The sequence below is a fragment of the Salvelinus fontinalis genome, chromosome 12 (assembly GCF_029448725.1).
Source record: "Salvelinus fontinalis isolate EN_2023a chromosome 12, ASM2944872v1, whole genome shotgun sequence".
NCBI lineage: Eukaryota > Metazoa > Chordata > Actinopteri > Salmoniformes > Salmonidae > Salvelinus > Salvelinus fontinalis.
The window spans coordinates 14,540,094-14,567,773 of record NC_074676.1 but is presented as its reverse complement, the minus strand read 5'-3'; the positions used below and the strand labels follow the sequence as shown (position 1 = coordinate 14,567,773).

General features: G+C 46.8%; 1 protein-coding gene across 2 annotated transcripts; it reads left to right on the top strand.

Annotated features, from left to right (window-relative positions):
- Nucleotides 1–2,533: 2,533 nt before the first annotated feature.
- mlc1 (modulator of VRAC current 1) lies at nt 2,534–25,945 on the top strand. 2 transcript variants are annotated; one of them, XM_055939836.1, is made up of 13 exons: nt 2,534–2,724; nt 4,754–4,868; nt 19,113–19,421; nt 19,868–19,957; nt 20,318–20,371; nt 22,866–22,967; nt 23,197–23,298; nt 23,525–23,596; nt 23,791–23,907; nt 24,101–24,157; nt 24,259–24,381; nt 24,687–24,848; nt 25,390–25,945. In XM_055939836.1, exons 3-13 carry the CDS (start codon nt 19,188–19,190, stop codon nt 25,468–25,470), a joined length of 1,194 nt encoding a protein of 397 aa, XP_055795811.1. In that variant the 5' UTR covers nt 2,534–2,724; nt 4,754–4,868; nt 19,113–19,187; the 3' UTR covers nt 25,471–25,945. The 2 variants fall into 2 exon arrangements, with proteins under 2 accessions (XP_055795811.1, XP_055795810.1); XM_055939835.1 differs by lacking the exon at nt 4,754–4,868.
- Nucleotides 25,946–27,680: the final 1,735 nt, after the last annotated feature.

The window sequence follows — 27,680 nt, the reverse complement described above, 5'->3', positions numbered from 1 at the left end:
TCTCGACTGGTACAATTCTTGGCTCGACAACAATCTCAACTATTTTTCCTGCTGTGAAACCTTCAAACCTAAGTAAATGTTTTCCAGTTGTTGTTGGAACCTGTGGATTTGCCCTCTGGTCTTCTGTCATTAGCTGGATCCCCCATGGTGGAAGGTTTGGATGGTTGTCTTCGATCCCAGCCAGGGAGTTGGTTCTGTGATACAACCACACACTTAGCAAGCTGTTCTACAGAGAATGAGTTATTTTTTGGCTGCATCCCAATTCTCCACCCTTCTCTCAGTGTGCACTTGCAGTCTTCCAGTCATGGATTTAAAAGTGGCGGAAACTGCCTCCAGCCAATGCTTATGCCAATCCAATGGTTTTAAATCCATGACAGTGAGTGTGCAAGTGCACACTTTGGGAGACGCTTGGAAAATCGGGATGTAGCCTTAGAATACAATCCTGACAACGTTGTCTTGTGCTACTGTTCAACCCATCTGTGATCATTAGATGTGAATGCCTTTAGCCTGGTCTCCAACGTGATATGATCCGTTTCACTATCGTCTCACTCCACGAAAGGGGGCGTATCAGTTTGGATTCTGGGCTAGAATGTCTGCAGAGCACTGCTGGAGCCCAATAGACAGGATTCAATGCTGGGAACATACAATGCACAGTGTAAATAAGGCAGTATACAAACAGGATTGTGATATTATTAGCAAAGTAACTCTGTGTCTAGAGGGAGAGAATAAAAGTGGTCAGAGATAAGTAGTCAGCATTCGAGAAGGACAGAGAAGAGAGAGAGAGAGGCAGCCGAGAAGAGAGATGGAGTTTAAAAGGGAGAAGAGAGAATCAGTGCCATTGTAACAGCAGTGCAGAGAAAACAGGCATGTCATTGTACTTCGCTCTTCTCTTCTCTAGTCAAGAATCTGTGGTTCTACTTTACGGAACAGTGCTATAGCATCAATGAACTGCTGCATAATGGACTCCCAACTCTACTCTTTTCCGTCTCCACAGTGTTTTCTCCCTTGGCTGTTTATGTGACAGATTGTTTAGATTCATTGTGCAGTTGATGTTATTTATTATCAAATTGAGGCCACCATGCTGGCTGCCAGTCAGTCAGTCAGTCAGTCTGTCTGTCTGTCTGTCTGTCTGTCTGTCTGTCTGTCTGTCTGTCTGTCTGTCTGTCTGTCAGTAGCAGCAGCCAAGTATCTGGCCTGCCAAACAACATAATGAATCAAAATAAAACCATTACTCCTCATGTGTACAACAAGGCAGGACTATAAGGACACCCCAGGTTAGCTTCCTCTGTTTGTTTTTCTATTTGCAGGATATATAGGTTTTTAAGAGGAACTAGTCCTCTCCCACAATATGTATGTAGACCTACTTATGTTGCCATGCAAATTCACCTATGGGGCATTTAAGGATTCTATTACATGATATTCTATTCTACTCTCCACTGCTTCAAACTTCTTCAAAACACAGACATGATAGATCAACAACTCTATGCTCTGCTATAACCTTAGACACAGAATGGTACTGTGTTGAACTAAAGGCCTATGCTTTACTGAGACGGAGCAGCCATTCCGTGTCTAGCGTTTGTTGAATTGTCCAGTGTGTGTAGAGGGGACGGAGGAAGGTGGAGGGGTGGAGGAGTTGAAGAGTATCCATGGAAACGACTGTCCAGGAACAATTTTAAACCAAGAGTATACTGCTTTGTTCAGAGTCTGAATGGAATCCCTGCTTGCGGGAACACACACTCTCTCTCACACACACACACACACACACACACTTTAAACACACACACAAACACTTTAAACACACACTAATTATATTCAAAAGGATGTAATTCAGGGAAAAGTATTATGGGGAAACTGATGTGAGACACTGGAATGAATTTCCATCAGATTAGCTGTTGCAGATGTGGCATGAAATCACGTGAACCAAATGCCTCTGTGTCTCCTGTTTTCTAAAGCCCTGCCGGACAATTTGATTTACTGGACTGTGAAGTGTAGCTAGCAACTGTTGGTCAGGCAATGGCAAGGAGCAGGGGGAACTTCTAGAGGGGAGAACCCAGAGTTATTTAACTGAAACAATGAGATTATTCTCGCTATGTGTGTGTGTGTGTGTGTGTGTGTGTGTGTGTGTGTGTGTGTGTGTGTGTGTGTGTGTGTGTGTGTGTGTGTGTGTGTGTGTGTGTGTGTGTGTGTGTGTGTGTGTGTGTGTGTTTGTCCCTATACCTTATGGAATTTGTGTGTGTCCGTGTGTTTGACCAAGTATCTGGGCCTGACTGTGTGTATTAGCTAAAGTGTGTTTGTATGTTCTCAGTGTGTGGGCAGATGGGTGGAAGGACAGAAGGGAAAGGTGGTCTGCCCTATCTATCTCTGCCCCATAGCGCGAGCCCCTTCTCCCCTTGTTTCTCTCCCCTCCTCCTCTCCTTTCCGCCTCTCCTCTCCCCTCTTTGTCATTCACAGGCTGTATGCCTCTGGCACAGAACGCGCTGGCAGCCTGAGAGGCATGGGTTTTTGTTCCCCTCTTTGAAAACAGCTAGCTCCAGAATTTTGTTCTCTCTTCTAAAGAGAGGGAGGGTGAGAGTGGGAGAGAGAGGGGGAGAGGGAAGAAACTTCTTTCCAACCGACAAAAACAAGTGTCTTCTATATGGGATTATAAAATTGCTGTGTGTCCATTGAGAGAGAACTTGTGGGTAGATAAGTTGGGGAGATACTACAAGACGGACATCTAAACAGGTGAGTGGGAGAGGAAGACAAGGGAATGGGAGAGGAGAGGAGGGGAAGGAGACGATGGAAAGGGGGGTGTTTGAGTCAGATGAGACCTGTAGGAGAGTGGGTGTTGTTTTTGAAGTTGTGTAGGATTCATTGATGTGTGAACATTTATTTGCGTGTACTTCCATTTGTATTATTCTTGTTCCTTGATATCCCCTTTTTATCCTCTATCCGCTCAAAGATATACCTATTTTTACTACACACCATTTTCACTCAGAGGTATATAATGCTCTCAGATGTTGATTAGTCTGAAATAGTTTGATGAATATAACTCATAATACATCTTGTTGATCTTCTATATTTTATTGGAAAGAAGTTTCAAGAAATCAAGATTAATGGTAAATAAAACAATTTTGTCTTATGACACTATGTGCTAAATCCTTATTTATCAACTGATAATTTATCGAAATAACTTATTATTTCCATTTGTGCAGCCATTTTATCTCCCTAAAGAACCATTAGATAATGACGTTATCGTTTGATCCCAATTCTGATTTCTCAAAGTGTCTGAATGTCACACAATAAATGATTGATTGAATAAATGATTGATTCAGATACTGATTCTGTACATCTCACAAAGTGTTGGAGCCCTTCCCTGCAGTCAAATGACCTACCGGTCTCATGGTGGAATGTTATTCATATTTTTCATAGTTTCATAATTAATCATCATTATTCAACAACAAAAAACCTGCCTAAAAGCCAGTGTTTCTACACTTAGAAAAAAAGATGCTATCTAGAACCTTAAAGGGTTCTTCGGCTGTCCCCAGGGACGAACTGGGAATGAAAAATGGCCCTGGACTTTTTGACTCAGACCGGCCCACCAAAACCCCCCAGCGATACACAACCATCCACACAACCCACGCCACACTTAAAGAAAAACAAGATTACTGAACAATATTTATAACAATGACTTTAGTAAAATATATGTAAAATAGAACAAGGGTGATGTGTTGCTCTAGAGGGAGGCTGGCTGGAAGGAGCACGTATTGGCACAATGGCACTGGCAGCAAGATGGCAAGGATACATGGAACCATCTGACCTGTAAAATAAATAATACAGGAAGAAATTTGTTGGTGAAAAGACTGGTGAGTAGGCAAGTCATAGAATAAAATTTAAATAAACATATTTCCTAGCTTGTTAAATTAGCAATTTCTGCAGCAGCTCACTTCTCTCAGCAGTGCCATCTATAACCAGGTCACAGTCTAGGGCCATTAAAACATCTCGCTCAGTAGCCATGAGCATAAAAGCCTCCAGGTGCTGTTGAGAGTGCTCCTGAGCCTACTCTTGATGAATTTCAGAGTAGAGGGGCTCCGCTCGCAAGCTACATGGGTTACTGACAGGGTAAGTAGGAACTTGTAAGCAAGGCCCAGGATGTGGTATGCGTCGGTCAATAGGTTGTACTGACTAAGAATACGGTAGCAACACACTGGACAGTCCTCGCAAGATGAACAGCTCTTGTTCACCATCTCCACCTCGTCTTAATTTCCTTCAGATCCATGATCCTCCATAGTCCTGGTTGTGTATTCTTCTAATCCCGATTGCTTTAACCTAGTCCACTGTTCTGCCAGACTCATGAGCTCACCCCGTAAATTGGCCACCGTTGCTCTGCTGTCAAACATTTGCTTAGTTCTTGAAGGGCTGTCTGTGGAAGGCCACTGGCACTGGATGTTAGCTGACTATAGTTTTTAGGGTCCAGAAGAGCCATGTCGACATACAAAGTGCCATTACTCAGAAATTGTCGATGGATGCCATCTATAACTGTATCCAGAATTTGATTATGGACACCAATCCTGTATGCACTCTCTGCCCCAGTCTCATCTTGTGCCATCTCTCCGGGCATGGTTTTCTTCTTTCTGGCCCTTTTCGTTGGCAGTGTGGTCTCTAACTCCAGCTCTGTTTAATCATCCCGTTTCTATAACTTTCTGTTGGCCCACTGAACAAATGTGTCTGCAGCTGCCTTGACTTTTTCAAAATCTCTTGCCGTTCCTTTCAGCTGCTCCTCTGTAGACACAACCATACAATGCGCAGACAGAATTTCCATTCCACTTGTTTGAAGATATTTTGAGACTGGTGAGGTGACCTGAATAATTCTGAGGAATATCTGAGCTGTAAGTATTGTTTCATACTTCAGCAACCCCTCAATGTATCCTTGTGCCTTGACCCATGCAATGGTGTTGATGTTTTTCTGATCTTGTATGGTTGAAAGAGTGAGAAGGACATCAACATACAGACCCTCATCTGGATTTCCAAAAGCTCCAGAGACCTTCTTTAAGGCACTGTCTTTATCCCACCAGCGTGTCTCTCCAATTGGAGTTCTCCAATTGGAGAGAACTCCTTTTGCAGCAAACTTCCTGACAGGAAGTGGAAAATCTGAAATCGATGCAGGGCCTGCCTATTAAAGTCCTTGATAATTATTAGTTTAGATGCACTTCATACGTCTTCCACTAGATGTCGACAAGCAGTGAGAGAAGAAATTGAGTGTGTAACTTGATCTGGGGTTGAATAATAGCTCTTGGCATGACGTGTCACCAGTTTCCTGTTTTCTGGAGAGCGCCAGAAGGGACCTGGATTTGCCTTCTGATAAGCTGTCGTTATGGACGACTAATATCTCCGGCTTCGATTTTATTTGATACATGTGACAATATCATCGTAAAGTATGTTTTTTCAATATAGTTTAATCAGATTATTGAAATTTTTTCGGGAGTTTTGCCGTGTTCTGTTCTCTGAGTTTGTTGACGATGGAGAGATTCGCGCCACTTGTTTTTTATAAATCAAAATCAAATCAAATTTTATTTGTCACATACACATGGTTAGCAGATGTTAATGCGAGTGTAGCGAAATGCTTGTGCTTCTAGTTCCGACAATGCAGTAATAACCAACAAGTAATCTAACCTAACAATTCCACAACTACTACCTTATACACACAAGTGTAAAGGGATAAAGAATATGTACATAAAGATATATGAATGAGTGATGTATACATGACGGCATAGGCAAGATGCAGTAGATGGTATATAGTACAGTATATACACTGCTCAAAAAAATAAAGGGAACACTTAAACAACACAATGTAACTCCAAGTCAATCACACTTCTGTGAAATCAAACTGTCCACTTAGGAAGTAACACTGATTGACAATAAATTTCACATGCTGTTGTGCAAATGGAATAGACAAAAGGTGGAAATTATAGGCAATTAGCAAGACACCCCCAAAAAAGGAGTGATATTGCAGGTGGTGACCACAGACCACTTCTCAGTTCCTATGCTTCCTGGCTGATGTTTTGGTCACTTTTGAATGCTGGCGGTGCTCTCACTCTAGTGGTAGCATGAGACGGAGTCTACAACCCACACAAGTGGCTCAGGTAGTGCAGTTAATCCAGGATGGCACATCAATGCGAGCTGTGGCAAAAAGGTTTGCTGTGTCTGTCAGCGTAGTGTCCAGAGCATGGAGGTGCTACCAGGAGACAGGCCAGTACATCAGGAGACGTGGATGAGGCCGTAGGAGGGCAACAACCCAGCATCAGGACCGCTACCTCCGCCTTTGTGCAAGGAGGTGCACTGCCAGAGCCCTGCAAAATGACCTCCAGCAGGCCACAAATGTGCATGTGCCTGCTCAAACGGTCAGAAACAGACTCCATGAGGGTGGTTTGAGGGCCCGACGTCCACAGGTGGGGGTTGTGTTTACAGCCCAGCACCGTGCAGGACATTGTAAATTGTAATTGTAAATGAGAACGTGTTCTCAATTTGCCTACCTGGTTAAATAAAGGTTAAATAAAAAAATAAAAATAAAAAATTTGGCATTTGCCAGAGAACACCAAGATTGGCAAATTCGCCACTGGCGCCCTGTGCTCTTCACAGATGACAGCAGGTTCACACTGAGCACATGAGCACATGTGACAGACGTGACAGAGTCTGGAGACGCCGTGGAGAACGTTCTGCTGCCTGCAACATCCTCCAGCATGACCGGTTTGGCGGTGGGTCAGTCATGGTGTGGGGTGGCATTTCTTTGTGGGGCCGCACAGCCCTCCATGTGCTCGCCAGAGGTAGCCTGACTGCCATTAGGTACCGAGATGAGATCCTCAGACCCCTTGTGAGACCATATGCTGACACATGCACATTTGTGGCCTGCTGGAGGTCATTTTGCAGGGCTCTGGCAGTGCACCTCCTTGCACAAAGGCGGAGGTAGCGGTCCTGCTGCTGGGTTGTTGCCCTCCTACGGCCTCATCCACGTCTCCTGATGTACTGGCCTGTCTCCTGGTAGCGCCTCCATGCTCTGGACACTACGCTGACAGACACAGCAAACCTTTTTGCCACAGCTCGCATTGATGTGCCATCCTGGATGAACTGCACTACCTGAGCCACTTGTGTGGGTTGTAGACTCCGTCTCATGCTACCACTAGAGTGAGATCACCGCCAGCATTCAAAAGTGACCAAAACATTAGCCAGGAAGCATAGGAACTGAGAAGTGGTCTGTGGTCACCACCTGCAGAATCACTCCTTTTTTGGGGGTGTCTTGCTAATTGCCTATAATTTCCACCTTTTGTCTATTCCATTTGCACAACAGCATGTGAAATTTATTGTCAATCAGTGTTGCTTCCTAAGTTGACAGTTTGATTTCATAGAAGTGTGATTGACTTGGAGTTACATTGTGTTGTTTAAGTGTTCCCTTTATTTTTTTGAGCAGTGTACATATGAGATGAGTAATGTAGGGTATGTAAACATTAAATTAAGTGGCATTGTTTAAAGTGGCTAGTGGTACATTTTTACATAATTTCCATCAATTCCCATTATTAAAGTGGCTGGAGTTGAGTCAGTATGTTGGCAGCGGCCGCTAAATGTTAGTGGTGGCTGTTTAACAGTCTGATGGCCTTGAGATAGAATCTGTTTTTCAGTCTCTCGGTCCCTGCTTTGATGCACCTGTACTGACCTAGCCTTCTGGATGATAGCGGGGTGAACAGGCAGTGGCTTGGGTGGTTGTTGTCCTTGATGATCTTTATGGCCTTCATGTGACATCGGGTGGTGTAGGTGTCCTGGAGGGCAGGTAGTTTGCCCCCGGTGATGCGTTGTGCAGACCTCACTACCCTCTGGAGAGCCTTACGGTTGTGGGCGGAGCAGTTGCCGTACCAGGCGGTGATACAGCCCGACAGGATGCTCTCGATTGTGCATCTGTAGAAGTTTGTGAGTGCTTTTGGTGACAAGCCAAATTTCTTCAGCCTCCTGAGGTTGAAGAGGCGCTGCTGCGCCTTCTTCACAACGCTGTCTGTGTGGGTGGACCATTTCAGTTTGTCCGTGATGTGTACACCGAGGAACTTAAAACTTTCCACCTTCTCCACTACTGACCCGTCGATGTGGATAGGGGGGTGCTCCCTCTGCTGTATCCTGAAGTCCACAATCATCTCCTTTGTTTTGTTGACGTTGAGTGTGAGGTTATTTTCCTGACACCACACTCCGAGGGCCCTCACCTCCTCCCTGTAGGCCGTCTCGTCGTTGTTGGTAATCAAGCCTACCACTGTAGTGTCATCCGCAAACTTGATGATTGAGTTGGAGGCGTGCATGGCCACGCAGTCGTGGGTGAACAGGGAGTACAGGAGAGGGCTCAGAACGCACCCTTGTGGGGCCCCAGTGTTGAGGATCAGCGGGGTGGAGATGTTGTTACCTACCCTCACCACCTGGGGGCGGCCCGTCAGGAAGTCCAGGACCCAGTTGCACAGGGCGGGGTCGAGACCCAGTGTCTCGAGCTTGATGACGAGTTTGGAGGGTACTACTGTGTTAAATGCTGAGCTGTAGTCGATGAACAGCATTCTCACATAGGTATTCCTCTTGTCCAGATGGGTTAGGGCAGTGTGCAGTGTGGTTGCGATTGCGTCGTCTGTGGACCTATTGGGTCGGTAAGCAAATTGGAGTGGGTCTAGGGTGTCCGGTAGGGTGGAGGTGATATGGTCCTTGACTAGTCTCTCAAAGCACTTCATGATGACGGAAGTGAGTGCTACGGGGCGGTAGTCGTTTAGCTCAGTTACCTTAGCTTTCTTGGGAACAGGAACAATGGTTGCCCTCTTGAAGCATGTGGGAACAGCAGACTGGGATAAGGATTGATTGAATATGTCCGTAAACACACCAGCCAGCTGGTCTGCGCATGCTCTGAGGACGCGGCTGGCAATGCCGTCTGGGCCTGCAGCCTTGCGAGGGTTAACACGTTTAAATGTTTTACTCACCTCGACTGCAGTGAAGGAGAGCCCGCAGGTTTTGGTAGCGGGCCGTGTCAGGGCCCTGTATTGTCCTCAAAGCGAGCAAAAAAGTAATTAAGCCTGTCTGGGAGCAAGACATCCTGGTCCACGACGGGACTGGTTTTCTTTTTGTATTCCGTGATTGACTGTAGACCCTGCCACATACCTCTTGTGTCTGAGCTGTTGAATTGCGACTCAATTTTGTCTCTGTACTGGGACTTAGCTAGTTTGATTGCCTTGCGGAGAGAATAGCTACACTGTTTGTATTCGGTCATGTTTCCGGTCACCTTGCTCTGGTTAAAAGCAGTGGTTCGCACTTTCAGCTTCACGCGAATGCTGCCGTCAATCCACGGTTTCTGGTTTGGGAATGTTTTAATCGTTGCTGTGGGTACGACATCGTCAATGCACTTTCTAATGAACTCGCTCACCGAATCAGCATATTCGTCAATGTTGTTGTTGGACGCAATGCGGAACATATTCCAATCCGCGTGATCGAAGCAGTCTTGAAGCGTGGAATCAGATTGGTCGGACCAGCGTTGAACAGACCTGAGCGCGGGAGCTTGTTGTTTTAGTTTCTGTTTGTAGGCTGGAAGCAACAAAATGGAGTCGTGGTCAGCTTTTCCGAAAGGAGGGCGGGGGAGGGCCTTATATGCGTCGCGGAAATTAGTGTAACAATGATCCAAGGTTTTACCAGCCCTGGTAGCACAATCGATATGCTGATAGAATTTAGGGAGTTTTGTTTTCAGATTGGCCTTGTTAAAATCCCCAGCTACGATGAATGCAGCCTCAGGGTGTGTGGTTTCCAGTTTACAAAGAGTCAGATAAAGTTCGTTCAGGGCCATCGTTGTGTCTGCTTGGGGGGGGATATATACGGCTGTGATTATAATCGAAGAGAATTCCCTTGGTAGATAATGCGGTCGACATTTGATTGTGAGGAGTTCTAGATCAGGTGAACAGAATGACTTGAGTTCCTGTATGTTGTTATGATCACACCACGTCTCGTTAATCATAAGGCATACCCTCCCGCCCCTCTTCTTACCAGAAAGATGTATATTTCTGTCGGCGCGATGCGTGAAGAAACCAGCTGGCTGCACCGACTCCGTTAGCGTCTCTTGAGTTAGCCATGTTTCCGTGAAGCAGAGAACGTTACAATCTCTGATGTCCCTCTGGAATGTTACCCGTGCTCGGATTTCATCAACCTTATTGTCAAGAGACTGGACATTGGCGAGTAGTATGCTAGGGAGTGGAGCGAGATGTGCCCGTCTCCGAAGCCTGACCAGGAGACCGCTACGTTTGCCCCTTTTACGGCGTCGCATAGGGTCGCCGGCTGGGATCAGATCCGTTGTATTGGGTGGAAGGCAAAACACTGGATCCGTTTCGGGAAAGTCATATTCCTGGTTGGAACGATGATGAGTTGACGTTGCTCTTATATTCAGTAGTTCCTCCCGACTGTATGTAATGAAACCTAAGATTTCCTGGAGTACCAATGTAAGGAATAACACATAAAAAACAAAATACTGCATATTTTCCAAGGAACGCGAAGCGAGGCGGCCATCTTGGTCGGCGCCGGAAGTAGTGGCAAGTGTGCTTGCTAAATCGAGAGGGAAAAAGGCTGTTCTAAAACCAAACAACGATTGTTCTGGACAAAGGACCCCTTTTACAACATTCTGATGGAAGATCAGCAAAAGTAGGACCCATTTTATGATGTTATTTCATGTATCTGTCGTACATGTGAAATAGTCGTTTGCGCCCAGATTTTGGGTACTCTCTCGCTATACCTAAGCTGGATGTCGTAATGAAGTTATTTTTTTTAATTCTAACACGGCGATTGCATTAAGAACTAGTGTATCTATCATTTCCTATACAACATGTATTTTTTTGTTATGTTTATGAATAGTTATTTGGTCAGCATATGTGTGTCAGAAAAATATCCGGATGTTGTGGGAAAAAGCTGCTACGTTAGCACAATGTATAACCACTGATTTCAGCTCTAAATATGCACATTTTCGAACAAAACATAAGTGTATGTATAACCTGATGTTATAGGACTGTCATCTGATGAAGCTTATCAAGGTTAGTCAAAAATTATATATCTTTTGCTGGTTTATTCGCTATCGCTAACGTGCCTATTGCTATCGCTAACGTGCCTTGATGAATGAATGCGGTAGTGTGGTAGGCTATTGTAGTAAGCTAATATAATGCTATATTGTGTTTTCGCTGTAAAACACTTAAAAAATCGGAAATATTGGCTGGATTCACAAGATGTTTTTCTTTAATTTGCTGTACACCATCGATTTTTCAGAAATGTTTTATGGTGAGTATTTAGGTATTTGACGTTGGTGTCTGTAATTACTCTGGCTGCTTCGGTCCTATTTGTGACGGTAGCTGTGATGGTAGCTGCAATGTAAAACTGATTTATACCTCAAATATGCACATTTTTCGAACAAAACAGATTTATTCTATAACATGTTATAAGACTGTCATCTGATGAAGTTGTTTCTTGGTTAGTTTGGTTAGTTAGGTTGGCTTTGTGCATGCTACCTGTGCTGTGAAAAATGTCAGTCCTTTTTTGTATTTGGTGGTGAGCTAACATAAATATATGTGGTGTTTTTGCTGTAAAACATTTAAAAAATCGGACATGTTGACTAGATTCACAAGATGTGTATCTTTCATTTGCTGTATTGGACTTGTTAATGTGTGAAAGTTAAATATTTCTAAAAAATATCTTTTGAATTTCGCGCTCTGCCTTTTCAGTGGAAAGTGGGAGGAGTTCCGCTAGCGGAACGCCAGAGCCAGACAGGTTAAGAAATACACAACCAACATTTAGATTTTTTTTAGATTTTGTTCCGTCGTTAAAGCCTTGTGAAAGAAAAATGGTCCACAGTCAAGGCCAAAAGTTTTGAGAATGACACAAATATTAATATTCACAAAGTCTGCTGCCTCAGTTTGTAAAATGGTCATTTGCATATACTCCAGAATGTTATGAAGAGTGATCAGATGAATTGGAATTAATTGCAAAGTCCCTCTTTGCCATGCAAATTAACTGAATTCCCAAAAAACATTTCCACTGCATTTCAGCCCTTCCACAAAAGGACCAGCTGACATCATGTCAGTGATTCTCTCGTTAACACAGGTGTGAGTGCTGACGAGGACAAGGCTGGAGATCACTCTGTCATGCTGATTGAGTTCGAATAACAGACTGGAAGCTTCTAAAGGAGGGTGGTGCTTGGAATCATTGTTCTTCCTCTGTCAACCATGGTTACCTGCAAGGAAACATGTACCATCATCATTGCTTTGCACAAAAGGGATTCACAGGCAAGGATATTGCTGCCAGTAAGATTGCACTTAAATCAACCATTTATCGGATCATCAAGATCTTCAAGGAGAGCGGTTCAATTGTTGTGAAGAAGGCTTCAGGGCGCCCAAGAAAGTCCAGCAAGCGCCAGGACCGTCTCCTATAGTTGATTCAGCTGTGGGATCGGGGCACCACCAGTACAGAGCTTGCTCAGGAATGACAGCAGGTAGGTGTGAGTGCATCTGCACGCACAGTGAGGCGAAGACTTTTGGAGGATGGCCTGGTGTCAAGAAGGGCAGCAAAGAAGCCACTTCTCTCCAAGAAATACATCAGGGACAGACTGATATTCTCCAAAAGGTACAGGGATTGGACTGCTGAGGACTGGGGTAAAGTATTTTTCTCTGATGAATCCCCTTTCCGATTGTTTGGGGCATCCGGTAAAAAGCTTGTCCGGAGAAGACAAGGTGAGCGCTACCATCAGTCCTTTGTCATGCCAACAGTAAAGCATCCTGAGACCATTCATGTGTGGGGTTGCTTCTCAGCCAAGGGAGTGGGCTCACTCACAATTTTGCCTAAGAACACAGCCATGAATAAAGAATGGTACCAACACATCCTCTGCGAGCAACTTCTCCCAACCATCCAGGAACAGTTTGGTGACGAACAATGCCTTTTCCAGCATGATGGAGCACCTTGCCATAAGGCAAAAGGGATAACTAAGTGGCTCCGGGAACAAAACATCGATATTTTGGGTCCATGGCCAGGAAACTCCCCAGACCTTTAATCCCATTGAAAACTTGTGGTCAATCCTCAAGAGGCGGGTGGACAAACAAAAACCCACAAATTCTGACAAACTCCAAGCATTGATTATGCAAGAATGGGCTGCCATCAGTCAGGATGCGGCCCAGAAGTTAATTGACAGCATGCCAGGGCGGATTGCAGAGGTCTTGGAAAAGAAGGGTCAACACTGCAAATATTGACTCTTTGCATCAACTTCATGTAATTGTCAATTAAAGCCTTTGACACTTATGAAATGCTTGTAATTATACTTCAGTATTCCATAGTAACATCTGATAAAAATTTCTAAAGACACTGAAGCAGCAAACTTTGTGGAAATTAATATTTGTGTCATTCTCAAAACTTTTGGACACTGTACATCGGTGGTTAGTCTCTAATGGTTAGTCTCTAATTTGTTAATGCTAAGTACTAACTTGTCAATAATCATAACCATTCATGCATAACAATGACTTCAACATTTCGAAAGTTTGGTGCAGTACGTCAACCTTTTTTAATGTCCTGCCCCATCCAGGCTGTGACTGGTCTGTTCACAAAAAGTGACATTGACAAGCGCTTGTTTCAACAAATGGCACCCGATATAGCTAAATAGCCAGCTAGCTAAACCCAAACATTGCTTATCTTCTCCCTATTGTTTTCTGTCTTACCGCTTCAGCTGCAAAACCTTGACTATTGCTGGGCTCAATGGACTGCTCTCTCTGCTCTCTCTCTCCTCTCTGCTGCCAGTGCCTTCAGGCTCACTAGGCTGGGATGATTGACTGGTAACGGCGACAAATTAATAATTTGTTATTTTAAAACATTTGGCTGCATCAGCCTCAAGGGACTTCAACCTCTTCTCTCTCTGCTTATCAGCACCACCTTTACATTTTTCTCTTTTTGTTTGTCCATCTTGCTCCACTCCACTATTTATCCAAATGTCACCACTTAACAGAGATGGGAAAGGGGCGGTGCCCAGGTAGAATGGACTGGACCAAAAGTAATCGGCTGGGAGAGAGAGGCTGACAGATGTAAAACCCAACCGCAGTGGCAGTGTGTCACGCCCTGACCTTAGAGAGCCTTTTTATTTCTCTATTTGGTTAGGTCAGGGTGTGATTAGGGTGGGCATTATAGGTTTTCTGTTTCTATGTTGGTGTGTTTGATTCCCAATCGGAGGCAGCTGTCTATCGTTGTCTCTGATTGGGAATCAGATATAAGTTGTTAGTTTCCGTTTGGGTTTTGTGAGGTCTTTGTTTGTTGCATGTTTTGCACTACGAAGCTTTACGTTTTTTGTATTGTTTATTGTTTTTGGTGGAACATTAATAAAGAAAATGGACGCCTACCACGCTGCACCTTGGTCCGGTCATTCTACCAACAAGAGCCATAACAGAAGATCCTTCCAAAAACGGACCAAGCAGCGTGGCCAGGAAGACTGGACATGGGAGGACATCCTGGACGGCAAAGGATCCACGAACGAAGCCTCCAGTGATGATCCATGGCACGAAGCCTCCAGTGATGATCCATGGCCCGGAGCCTGTAGTGATGATCCATGGCACGAAACCTCCAGTGATAATCCATGGCCCGGAGCCTCCAGTGATAATCCATGGTACGAAGCCTCCAGTGATGATCCATGGCACGAAGCCTCCAGTGATGAACCATGGCCCGGAGCCTCCAGTGATGATCCATGGCACGAAGCCTCCAGTGATGATCCATGGCCCGGAGCCTGCCGTGATAATCCATGGCACGAAGCCTCCAGCGACGATCCATGGCCCGGAGCCTGTAGTGACGGTTCCCAGTCCGGAGCCTGTAGCGACGGTCCCCAGTCCGGAGCCTCCAGCGACGGTCCCCAGTCCGAAGCCTCCAGCGACGGGCCCCAGTCCGGAGCCTCCAGCGACGGTCCCCAGTCCGGAGCCTCCAGCGACGGTCCCCAGTCCGGAGCCTCCAGCGACGGTCCCCAGTCCGGAGCCTCCAGCGGCGGTCCGCAGTCCGGAGTCTCCAGCGGCGGTCCGCAGTCCGGAGCCTCCAGCGATGATCCGCGGTCCGGTTCCTCCGGCAACGATTCGCGGTCTGGAGTCTCCGGCGACGTTCCACGGTCCGGTTCCACGGAAGCGGAGGGATCAGCGTGTGGAGCGGGGCTACATCCCGAACCGGAGCTGCCAGCGAGGAGAGATACCCACCTGGACCCTTACCTATAGAGTCAGGTTTTGCGGCCGGAGTCCGCACCTTTGGGGTGGGGGCGGGGGGGGGTACTGTCAAGCCCTGACCTTAGAGAGCCTTTTTATTTCTCTATTTGGTTAGGTCAGGGTGTGATTAGGGTGGGCATTGTAGGTTTTCTGTTTCTATGTTGGTGTGTTTGATTCCCAATCGGAGGCAGCTGTCTATCGTTGTCTCTGATTGGGAATCAGATATAAGTTGTTAGTTTCCGTTTGGGTTTTGTGAGGTCTTTGTTTGTTGCATGTTTTGCACTACGAAGCTATACGTTTTTTATATTGTTTATTGTTTTTGGTGGAACATTAATAAAGAAAATGGACGCCTACCACGCTGCACCTTGGTCCGGTCATTCTACCAACAAGAGCCATAACAGAAGATCCTTCCAAAAACGGACCAAGCAGCGTGGCCAGGAAGACTGGACATGGGAGGACATCCTGGACGGCAAAGGATCCACGAACGAAGCCTCCAGTGATGATCCATGGCACGAAGCCTCCAGTGATGATCCATGGCCCGGAGCCTGTAGTGATGATCCATGGCACGAAACCTCCAGTGATAATCCATGGCCCGGAGCCTCCAGTGATAATCCATGGTACGAAGCCTCCAGTGATGATCCATGGCACGAAGCCTCCAGTGATGATCCATGGCCCGGAGCCTCCAGTGATGATCCATGGCACGAAGCCTCCAGTGATGATCCATGGCCCGGAGCCTGCCGTGATAATCCATGGCACGAAGCCTCCAGCGACGATCCATGGCCCGGAGCCTGTAGCGACGGTTCCCAGTCCGGAGCCTGTAGCGACGGTCCCCAGTCCGGAGCCTCCAGCGACGGTCCCCAGTCCGAAGCCTCCAGCGACGGGCCCCAGTCCGGAGCCTCTAGCGACGGTCCCCAGTCCGGAGCCTCCAGCGACGGTCCCCAGTCCGGAGCCTCCAGCGACGGTCCCCAGTCCGGAGCCTCCAGCGGCGGTCCGCAGTCCGGAGTCTCCAGCGGCGGTCCGCAGTCCGGAGCCTCCAGCGATGATCCGCGGTCCGGTTCCTCCGGCGACGATTCGCGGTCTGGAGTCTCCGGCGACGTTCCACGGTCCGGTTCCACGGAAGCGGAGGGATCAGCGTGTGGAGCGGGGCTACATCCCGAACCGGAGCTGCCAGCGAGGAGAGATACCCACCTGGACCCTTACCTATAGAGTCAGGTTTTGCGGCCGGAGTCCGCACCTTTGGGGAGGGGACGGGGGGGGCGGTACTGTCAAGCCCTGACCTTAGAGAGCCTTTTTATTTCTCTATTTGGTTAGGTCAGGGTGTGATTAGGGTGGGCATTATAGGTTTTCTGTTTCTATGTTGGTGTGTTTGATTCCCAATCGGAGGCAGCTGTCTATCGTTGTCTCTGATTGGGAATCAGATATAAGTTTGTGTTTTGTGGGATCTTGTCTTTGTTTGTTGCATGTTTTGCACTACGAAGCTTTACGTTCGTTGTATTGTTTATTGTTTTTGATGGAACATTACTAGAGAAAATGGACGCCTACCATGCTGCACCTTGGTCCGGTCATTCTACCAACGAGAGCCGTAACACAGTGGGCCGGCAGCCCACTCGCATGGGCCAGTCAGACACACAGCACTTGGTTATTTTTATTTAAGCAGTGGCTGGGGTAATTTATATTTTGTGTTGCATGGGCCCCAATTGTCAAGCGGCCCACTGGGAAAACTCACGGTGCTCCAGGTGGCCAGTCCGTCATTGGCTGTCCCCATAGGAGAACCCTTTGAAGAACCATTTTTGGTTGCAGGTAGAACCCTTTTGATTCCAAGTAAAACCCTTTTGGATTCTTTGGGTACCAAAATGGGTTCTCTTATGGGGACAGCTGAAAAACCCTTTTGGAACCCTTTAAATTGTTCTATCAACAATGATAAGCCACCAGGGTCTGACAACTTGAATGGAAAATTACTGAGGATAATAGCGCATGATATTGCCACTCCTATTTGCCATATCTTCAATCTAAGCCAACTAGAAAGTGTGTGCCCTCGGGCCTGGAGGGAAGCAAAAGTAATTCCGCTACCTAAGAATAGTAAAGCCCCCTTTACTGGCTCAAATAGCTGACCAATCAGCCTGTTACCAACCCTGAGTAAACTTTTTTTTTTAATTGTGTTTGACCAGATACAATGCTATTTTACAGTAAACAAATTGGCAACAGACTTTTAGCACGCTTATAGGGAAGGACATTCAGCAAGCACAGCACTTACTCAAATGACTGATGATTGGTTGAGAGAAATTGATGATGAAAAGATTGTGGGGGCTGTTTTGTTAGACTTCAGTGTGACTTTTGACATTATCGCTCATAGTCTGCTGCTGGAAAAATGTATGTATTATGGCTTTACACGTCCTGCTATAATGTGGATAAAGAGTTACCTGTCGAACAGAACACAGAGGGTGTTCTTTAATGGAAGCTTCTCCAACATAATCCAGGTAGAATCAGGAATTCCCCAGGGCAGCTGTCTAGGCCCCTTACACATTTTTGCAATCTTTACTAATGACATGCCACTGGCTTTAAGTAAAGCCAATGTGTCTACAGCTACTGAAATGACTGCAACACTTAACAAAGAGCTGCAGTTAGTACCAGAATGGGTGGCAAGGAATAAGTTAATCTTAAATATTTCAAAAACTAAAATAATTGTATTTGGGAAAAATCATTCACTAATCCCTAAACCTCAACTAAATCTTGTAATGAATAATGTGGAAATTGAGCAAATTGAGATGACAAAACTGCTTGGAGTAACCCTGGATTGTAATCTGTCATAGTCAAAACATGTTGATACAACGGTAACTAAGATGGGGAGAAGTCTGTCCATAATAAAGCTCTGCTCTGCCTTCTTATCAACACTATCAACAAGGCAGGTCCTACAGGCCCTAGTTTTGTCACACCTGGACTACTGTTCAGTCGTGTGGTCAGGTGCCACAAAGAGGGACTTAGGAAAATTACAATTGGCTCAGAACAGGGTAGCACGGCTGGCCCTTAAATGTACACGAGGAGCTAACATTAATGATATGCATGTCAATCTCTCATGGCTCAAAGTGGAGGAGAGATTGACTTCATCACTACTTGTTTTGTAAAAAGTGTTGACAAGCTGAATGTACCGAGCTGTCTGTTTAAACTACTAGCACACAGCTCAGACACCCATACATACCCCACAAGACATGCCACCAGAGGTCTCTTCACAATCCCCAATCAAGAATAGACTATGGGAGGCACACAGTACTACATAGAGACATGACTACATGGAACTCTATTCCTCATCAGGTAACTGATCCAAGCAGTAGAATCAGATTTTAAAAATAGATAAAAATACCCCTCATGGAGCAGCGGGGACTGGGAAAAGACACACACACAGGTACAGACACGTGAATATGCACACAAACGCTAGTACTCTACACACACCTACATTGAAATAACACTGTATGGTGGTATTATCCATTTTGTATTGTAGATATGTAGAGGTGTAATAATGTTATATGATGTACTGTTTTATCTTTTGTTTTATATGTCATGTAAATGCCTTAATGTGTTCGGACCCCAGGAAGAGTAGAGTAATGAGAATCCCTAAAAAAATTAAAAAATGACAGACAAGTTTAGCTATATTTCAGTCTTTGGTGATGTATATAAAGTGTAATATTGGGATGCTAACTCAAAGTGGAATACATTTCCACTCTATATCTGACATTGTACAGGTGTCTTCTTTTTTTTAAGCCCATAACCATGTGTGTGAGGTGGATACTTTTGTTTCAAAGTAGATTTATTTAAGACTACCAAGAAACATTTTGTGTGACCCTGATTTAACCCACTGCATTAAAATGTTCATGTCCTCTCTGCCAGACACACACAGGTTCCTCAGACCCAGTGTGACCGTCCCATTGGACTATCTGGGGGCGCTGTCACTCATCTCTCACTATGATGCAGCGGGACGATCTGTCTGCCATGGAGGAGTTCAGCTACACCCAGATGCCCACGCTGGAGAGGGGGGGTGGCGGGGGTACGGTGGGCCGGCGGGGGTGTGCGGAGAGGGAGCGGCCGGAGAGCTACACGGTGGACGTGAGGGCCAGTGACCTGCAGCTTGCCCACTCTGAGAAGCCCATGCACCCCTGCCTCAGCTACAGGACCTGGCTCTACAGCGTTCTCATTGGGGTGAGTGGTCGGGACATCAAGAGTTAAAGGGATGGACAAATGGGGTATTCAAAAAACCCAGTGCTGCTGTAATTGATTACTCAATGCCATTGATTGGTTAGAGAGAGCCCACACATCTGGTTATTCCATTCACATTCGGATTTGAAAACAGAAAAACTAGAGCAGAAAATCATCCCTCAAAGGGGGGAATTTACAACCTCCTCACAGGGGTGAGAGAAAAGAGAACAGGGGTGGGGGGGACAACTTTTTGGTGAACTCTCCTCTTGGCAGTTTACATGCTAACCATTGTGCGGTGTGTGTGTGTGTGTGTGTGTGTGCGTGTGCGTGTGCGTGTGTGTGTGTGTGTGTGTGTGTGTGTGTGTGTGTGTGTGTGTGTGTGTGTGTGTGTGTGTGTGTGTGTGTGTGTGTGTGTGTGTGTGTGTGTGTTGTGTGTGTGTGGTTCACAGAGCAGTCTGTTGGTCACAGCAGGCTTCTCTCTCTACTTGGGCAATGTGTTTCCTGCTGCTATGGACTATCTGCGCTGTGCTGCAGGCTCGGTGAGTGGCTCTCAGCTGACCAGAGTCTGAAAACAGGCTGATCCTCATGATAGTTGTTATTATTATGATAATCATCATTACTTGATACTATAGTAGCTTCAAAATAGAACCCTTACAAGAGCAGAGACACGTGCTTCTAATCATGTTCATTATAATAAAGACAAATCTGCCCAGTTACAAAAACGTTTAACACCTGGTGCCTATGAAACAGCATAGCACTGCAGGCAAGCAAATATTGAGAGTATGTACTATAGTTGTGTAATCTTGCGTGCCAGGCTTGAGAGCTACAGAGTAGTATATGAAGTATTATGAGAAACTTTCATCTTGTGAGATTAGTATTTGTGTGTGTCTTTGTTTCAGAGTGTCCCGGCAGCAGTTGTCAGCTTTGCCATTGCCAAGAACCATCATGTTGCAGTGAGTACAAAACAAATAGGCTTACGCTACTCATTGAGCAAATGTGTATTTGTTGCAGGAATGTTGTCCAGGGGCCACTGAGATAGTGCTTAATGCTGTCAGAATGTCCTCTTAATACTGTAAACATGTCCCCGTAATAATGTCAACGTGTCCCCTTAACCTTAATACTGTAAACATGTCCCCATAATACTGTCAACATGTGTCACGATTGTCTGTAGAATAAACGGACCAAGGCGCAGCATGCTCTGAGTTCCAAATCTTTTATTTTGCAAAACTTAAAAAGAAAAAAAGAAGCCAACAATGACCGTGCAGTACTGAGGTGCCACATGCACTGACTCAAAACAAGATCTCACAAAAACCCAGTGGGGAAATGGCTGCCTATATATGATCCCCAATCAGAGACAATGATAAACATCTGCCTCTGATTGGGAACCATACCAGGCCAACATAAACATAAAACAACCTAGATAACCCACCCTAGTCACACCCTGACCTAACCAACATAGAGAATAAAAGGCTCTCTATTGTCAGGGCGTGACGGTATTCCCCCCAAACCTGACTCTATAGGGGAGGGTCCGGGTGGGCATCTAGCGTCGGTGGCGGCTCCGGTGCGGGGCGAAGTACCCACTCAGACCACGGGTCTGGCCATGGAGCCGGGTAGAACGCCATCGCTCGGACTGGGCCTCAGCGCCGAAGAAGACTCCGGCCATGGAGCTGAGTTGGCCGCCGTGCCTGGACTGGGCACCGGCGAAAAGGAAGACTCCGGCCATGGAGCGGGACTGGACACCGTGCCTGGACTGGGCATCGGCGCAGAGGAAGGCTCCTGCTCTGGAGCGGGACTGGATACCGTGCCTGGACTGGGCATCGGCGCAGAGGAAGGCTCCTGCCCTGGAGCGGGACTGGACACCGTGCCTGGACTGGGCATCGGCGCAGAGGAAGGCTCCTGCCATGGAGCGGGACTGGACACCGTGCCTGGACTGGGCATCGGCGCAGAGGAAGGCTCCTGCCCTGGAGCGGGACTGGACACCGTGCCTGGACTGGGCATCGGCGCAGAGGAAGGCTCCTGCCCTGGAGCGGGACTGGACACCGTGCCTGGACTGGGCATCGGCGCAGAGGAAGGCTCCTGCGATGGAGCGGGACTGGACACCAGGCCTGGACTGGGCATCGGCGCAGAGGAAGACTCCGGCCATGGAGCGGGACTGGACACCGTGCCTGGACTGGGCATCGGCGCAGAGAGGGTCTCCTGCCATGGAGCGGGACTGGATACCGTGCCTGGACTGGGCATCGGCGCAGAGAGGGTCTCCTGCCATGGAGCGGGACTGGACGCCGTGCTTGGACGGGGCATCGGCGCAGAGAGGGTCTCCTGCCATGGAGCGGGACTGGACACCGTGCCTGGACTGGGCATCGGCGCAGAGGAAGGCTCCTGCCATGGAGCGGGACTGGACGCCGTGCCTGGACGGGGCATCGGCGCAGAGAGGGTCTCCTGCCATGGAGCTGGACTGGACGCCGTGTTCGGACTGGGCATTGGCGCAGAGGAAGGCTCCTGCCCTGGAGCTGGAGGTTCTGGACCGTGGACCGCCGCAGGAGGTTCCGGACCGTGGACCGTCGCAAGAGGTTCCGGACCATGTACCGTCGCAGGCGGTTCCGGACCGTGGATCGTCTCAAGGGGGTTCCGGACTGTGAACCGTCTCAGGAGGTTCCGGACTGTGGACCGTCTCAGGAGTTTCCGGACTGTGAAACGTGGCCGGAAGCTCTGGACTGGGGACCGTCGCCTGAAGCTCTGGACTGGGGACCGCCGCCTGAAGCTCTGGACTGGGGACCGTCACCTGACGCTCTGGACTGGGGGGGCGCACTGGAGGCCTGATGCGTGGGGCCAGCACAGGTGGCACCGGACTGGTGACACACACTTCAGGGCAAGTGTGGGGAGCAGGCACAGGACGTACCTGACTGGGAAGGCGCACTTGAGGGAGAGTGCGAGGAGCAGGCACGGGACGTACCGGACTGGGGACACGCACTTCAGGGAGAGTGCGAGGAGGAGGCACAGGACGTACTGGGCTGTGGAAGCGCAACGTGTCCCCTTAATACTGTAAACATGTCCCTGTAATAATGTCAGAATGTCCCCTTAATACTGCCAGAATGTCCCCTTAATACTGTCAGAATGTCCCCTTAATATTGTCAGAATGTCCCCTTAATACTGTAAACATGTCCCCGTAATAATGTCAGAATGTCCCCTTAATACTGTCAACGTGTCCCCTTAATACTGTCAGAATGTCCCCTTAATACTGTAAACGTGTCCCCTTAATACTGTTAAAATGTCCCCGTAATACTGTTAACATGTCCCCGTAATACTGTCAACATGTCCCCTTAATACTGTTAGCATGTCCCCGTAATACTGTTAACATGTCCCCGTAATACTGTCAAAATGTCCCCTTAATACTGTCAACATGTCCCTGATGCAGGTGCTAATAATATATTTTACATCTGTGATTGACAGGTGTCAGATTTCCAGGTGGTATTTGTGTCCACCTTCGCTGTGACGACCACTTGCCTGGTGTGGTTTGGCTGTAAGCTGGTGTTGAGTCCCTCTGCTGTCAATGTGAGTCTACAGTCGATCTGTTTTTCTCATCTCTGTGCACCCTAGATGTAGTTGCCCTAAGGCAAAGCCTTGAGGGGCTTCAATTGTATGTTTGCATGATACCTGACTTGCATTACAATCACACACACATGCATGTTGTAGGATACAGATGTTGAATGAATCTCTCTCCCTGTCTCTGACAATCTCTCTTCCCTCCTCTGTTTCTCTCCCATGGCCCGCCGCTGTTCAGATCAACTTTAACCTCATCCTGCTGATTCTGCTGGAGGTGCTGATGGCAAGTACAGTCATCCTGTCTGCACGCTCTGCAGAGGACTGCTGTAGCCACAGGAAGGTGTGTGTGTTATTGTTAAAGCTGGGAAACAGTATACAGTATGTGCATGTGTTGCCTGTACTCTTACTCCTCTTATACTGTGCTGTGTAGGATTGTTTGTCTGCATGTCATTATAACATGCCGTCCCTCTCTCTCCCCCTCCTCTCTCTTCCCATTCTCTCTCTCTCTGATTCTCCCTCTCCCCCACTTTGTCCCGCCTCCTTCTCTCTCCCTTTCTCTCCCTCAGCCAGTGACGTATGACGGTCCTGTGGTTCTGACACCGGCCGTCTTTCCCACCCGACTTCTAAAGGCCTACTCTGTGAGCACATAGACACTGAGTTTCTGTGTTCACGAATGAGATACATTATTACACATTCTACTATGTACTCTTAACAGTGGCTCTAATGTTTGTACTTTGAAACACCACACGTACGCCGGCTACATTCTAGTTCAGCACTTACAGTACACCAGCGTTGATACAGCATCCCAATGGTCACTGCTGTTTTCTGACAGGTGATTGAGGTGATAGTAGGAATCTCGGCTGTGTTTGGCGGTATCATCGCTCTCAACATGGACGTCTTGCTCCCTGGTCCATACCTGTCTGTCACCTTCTTCTGGATCTTAGTGGCTGTGAGTTAAGCTGCCTGTGTTACATTGGGTCTATATAACAGTGGTTCCAAAAAGTGTTGTTCCCGCCAAGGAGGCAAATTGTTTGCAGACACATCCCAGTCTTCATTCATGACCCAATAGTCTGTCTGTGACTCAGCAATGTGGGCAAGAGACTGAATCACCTGTGTCTCTATTTTGGTCCCTGTCTCTGCAGTGTTTCCCCAGTGCCATTGCCAGCCATGTCGTGGCAGAATACCCCAACAAGTGTCTGGTGAGTTTTTAAAGGTTATGTATTCTGGACAGGTGGTACGCTCAACCATTACCTCACTGAAGACTATCTATCCCCCCCCCCCCCCCCCCCCCGCCTCTCAGGTGGAGATGCTGATTGCCATCAGCAGTGTGACGTCCCCGCTGCTCTTCTCAGCCTCAGGCTTCCTCTCCTGCAGTGTACTCAGTTTCATTGACATCTTCCTGCATGAGGTGCCTACAGCCAAGGTGAGCTGCCTAGTGCTCTGTGACACAGTAGGTAGAGTCTGTGTAAATAGAAGGAGCTCAGAAGGACTGCCTCAGGGAAGCCTCCAGCTCAAAGTCATTTTGACAAACATGCTCAAGATATAACTAATGACCATCGAGAAATTCAATGAAATATAAAATCATACAGAGCTTTTCATGTGGTGGTTATAACTCAGATAGTGAGTGAATCCCAAAGTTTTGACAAAGGGACATGTGACATGCTCAAGAATGATTCTGTGGTTGTAACTCAGATGGTGTACCAATACAATTTGTATGTGTGTCCCTAGCAATCGTATGAGATCCTACTGCTGATTCTGATGGCGCTGCTGCTGGTGCAGGCAGTTCTGACTCTGGCCACTGTGGTGCACTGTGCCTCCTACAAGAGCCAGCTCCGCATGGGGGGTCCAGAGTGGGATGACAGCCTGCAGCTCCCAGCCTTCCACTCAGAGGTACACACACATACTGTTCACACAGTCATGCAGATTCCCATAGACATGAAGATTCCCATAGACATGAACTAGGACAAACACTCTCCTATCATACTGCATACAGTCTCCCCCCCCCCCCCCCCCCCTCTCTTTCTCCCTCTTGCTGTCTCTCTCTCAAACACGCACGCACACAGACACACACACACACACACACACACATATCTTTAGCAGATGAGATGTTGTGCTCTATGACTAATGTATATTCACTGATGAAGAGTCACTGACGAAGAGTCACTGATACTTTGACATACTGAGGTGAGAGATGCACCAGCTCTCTGAAAATGTCACTAACGTGGGAGGAGGAGTGATGCCTATGTCTAAGCTGGTCATTCATGGAAAAACAGTATGTTGTGCATTGACGGTGTGCAGACTGCAGTGACAAAGTACTGTATAAATGTCTCTGCTCTGTCTCTCTATTTTCTTTTCTAAATGATATCCTCTCCTTTCCTATCCATCCCCTCTTCCCTGTCCCCTCTTCCCTCCCTCAATCTTGCTCACTCAGCAACAAGCATCCAATGGAACACTGCGGGAGTTTGACAAAGACAAGGCCTGGAAGGCGGTTGTGGTCCAAATGGCACAGTGAACAGAGGAGGAGGAGAAGGAGGACAAAACAGAAAAGACAGACAAGGGAGAGGAAGAAGAAATAAATAATGAATACTGGCAATCAATTTCCCTGTCAGAGAAAAGAAAAGGAGCAAGGACAGGGGGAGGACAAAAGAGTGAGGGAATGGAGAGGAAGGATACAATAGGAAGTGTGTGACATCATAAGCATTCACATCTCTCTGAGGTCTACATTTTAAAACATGCTATAACAATCTCCTTACTGTGTACAATCTGTAGACAATTGGGTACTCTCATGCCTCTTTGTACTGTATTTGCGGCACAGTATTCTTTCAGTCTTTGTCTGTATGTAGTTATCTTTATATATAGGGCTTTAGGTCAAACTGATATTTACATGGAGATTTACATATACAACAGACCTTCAGTTTTTTACTATAAAACTATTGTGTCCTGATTGTATTCATGTCATGTCGACAAATAAAACAGTTTACACATCATCATGTCACTTCACCATTTTATGAATGATCATATGTATCAATCCCCTTTTTCAGGCTGGCACATGCTGAAGCACCAAGAAGACTATGCTATTGACTTATCTTTCTGGTCACAATATACGAATGGCACAAAATACTCAGCTTTCTAAGTTGGGATACAATGTTCAGAAAGCAGCGGTGTCATATGCGACCGTGAGAAAACAAATTTGGTTGTTGGTGGGGAATTGCTGAACACTTGAGTTCCTTCCTTCGATAATGTCTGGAAATGAATTACTGTACCATTTGTTTTAATCTATAATGAGCAAAAATATAAACGCAACATGCAACAATTTCAGTGATTTTACTGAGTTACAGTTCATATAAGGAAAACAGTCAATTGAATAGAGATTATGCACTAATCTATAGATTAAACATGACTGGGCAGGGGCGCAGCCATGAGCGGACCTGAGAGGACATAGGCCCACCCACTTGGGAGCCAGGCCCACCCACTGGAGAGCAGGCCCAGCCAACCAGAATGGGTTTTTCCCCTAAAAAGGGCTTTATTACAGACAGAAACACTCCTCAGCTGTCCGGGTGGCTGGTCTTAGACGATCCCGCAGGTAAAGCAGCCGGACGTGGAGGTCCTAGGCTCACGTGGTTACATGTGGTCTGGGGTTGTGAAGCCGGTTGGACGTACTTCCAAATTATCTAAAACGACGTTGGAGATAGCTTATCGTAGAGAAATTAACATTACATTATCTGGAAACAGTTCTGGTGGACATTCAGCATGCCAATTGCATGCTCCCTCAAAACTTAAGACACCTGTGACATTGTGTTGTGTGACAAAACTGCACATTTTAGTGGCATTTTATTTGTCAAATCAAATGAAATGTTATTTGTCACATGCGCTGAATACAACAGGTGAAATGCTTAATTACAAGCCCTTAACCAACAATGCAGTTTTAAGAAAAATAAAAGTTAAGAAAAATATTTACTAAATTAACTAAAGTAAAAAAAATAAAAGAGCAACAATAAAATAACAATAACGAGGCTATATACAGGGGGTACCGGTACCAAGTTAATGTGCGGGGGTACAAGTTAGTCAAGGTAATTGAGGTAATATATATAATATATATAATATGTAATATTTACATGTAGGTAGGGGTAAAGTGACTATCCGGGTAGCCATTTGATTAGCTGTTCAGCAGCCTTATGGCTGGGGTGTAGAAGCTGTTAAGAAGCCTTTTGGACCTAGACCTGGTGCTCCGGTACTGCTTGCCGTGCGGTAGCAGAGAGAACAGTCTATGACTAGGGTGGCTGGAGTATTTGGCCATTTTTAGGGCCTTCCTCTGACACCGCCTGGTATAGAGGTCCTGGATGGCAGGAAGCTTGGCCCCAGTGATGTACTGGGCCGTATGCGCTACCCTCTGTAGCGCCTTGCGGTCGGAGACAGGGCAGTTGCCATAACAGGCGTGATGCAACCAGTCAGGATGCTCTCGATGGTGCAGCTGTATAACTTTTTGAGGATCTGAGGACCCATGCCAAATCTTTTCAGTCTCCTGAGGGGGAATAGGGGTTGTCGTGCCCTCTTCACGACTGTCTTGGTGTGTTGGACCATGATAGTTTGTTGGTGATGTGGACACCAAGGAACTTGAAGCTCTCAACCTGCTCCACTACAGCCCTGTCGAATAGGGGCGTACTCTACCCTCCTTTTCCTGTAGTCCACAATGATCTCCTTTGTCTTGATCATGTTGAGGGA

Coding starts and splice junctions, on each gene's coding strand:
- mlc1 (XM_055939835.1), top strand. CDS start 19,188: ATGATGCAGCGGGACGATCTGTCTGCCATGGAGGAGTTCAGCTACACC. Junction 22,968..23,196: donor TGAGTCCCTCTGCTGTCAAT/GTGAGTCTACAG, acceptor GCCGCTGTTCAG/ATCAACTTTAACCTCATCCT. Junction 23,908..24,100: donor TCTTCTGGATCTTAGTGGCT/GTGAGTTAAGCT, acceptor CTGTCTCTGCAG/TGTTTCCCCAGTGCCATTGC.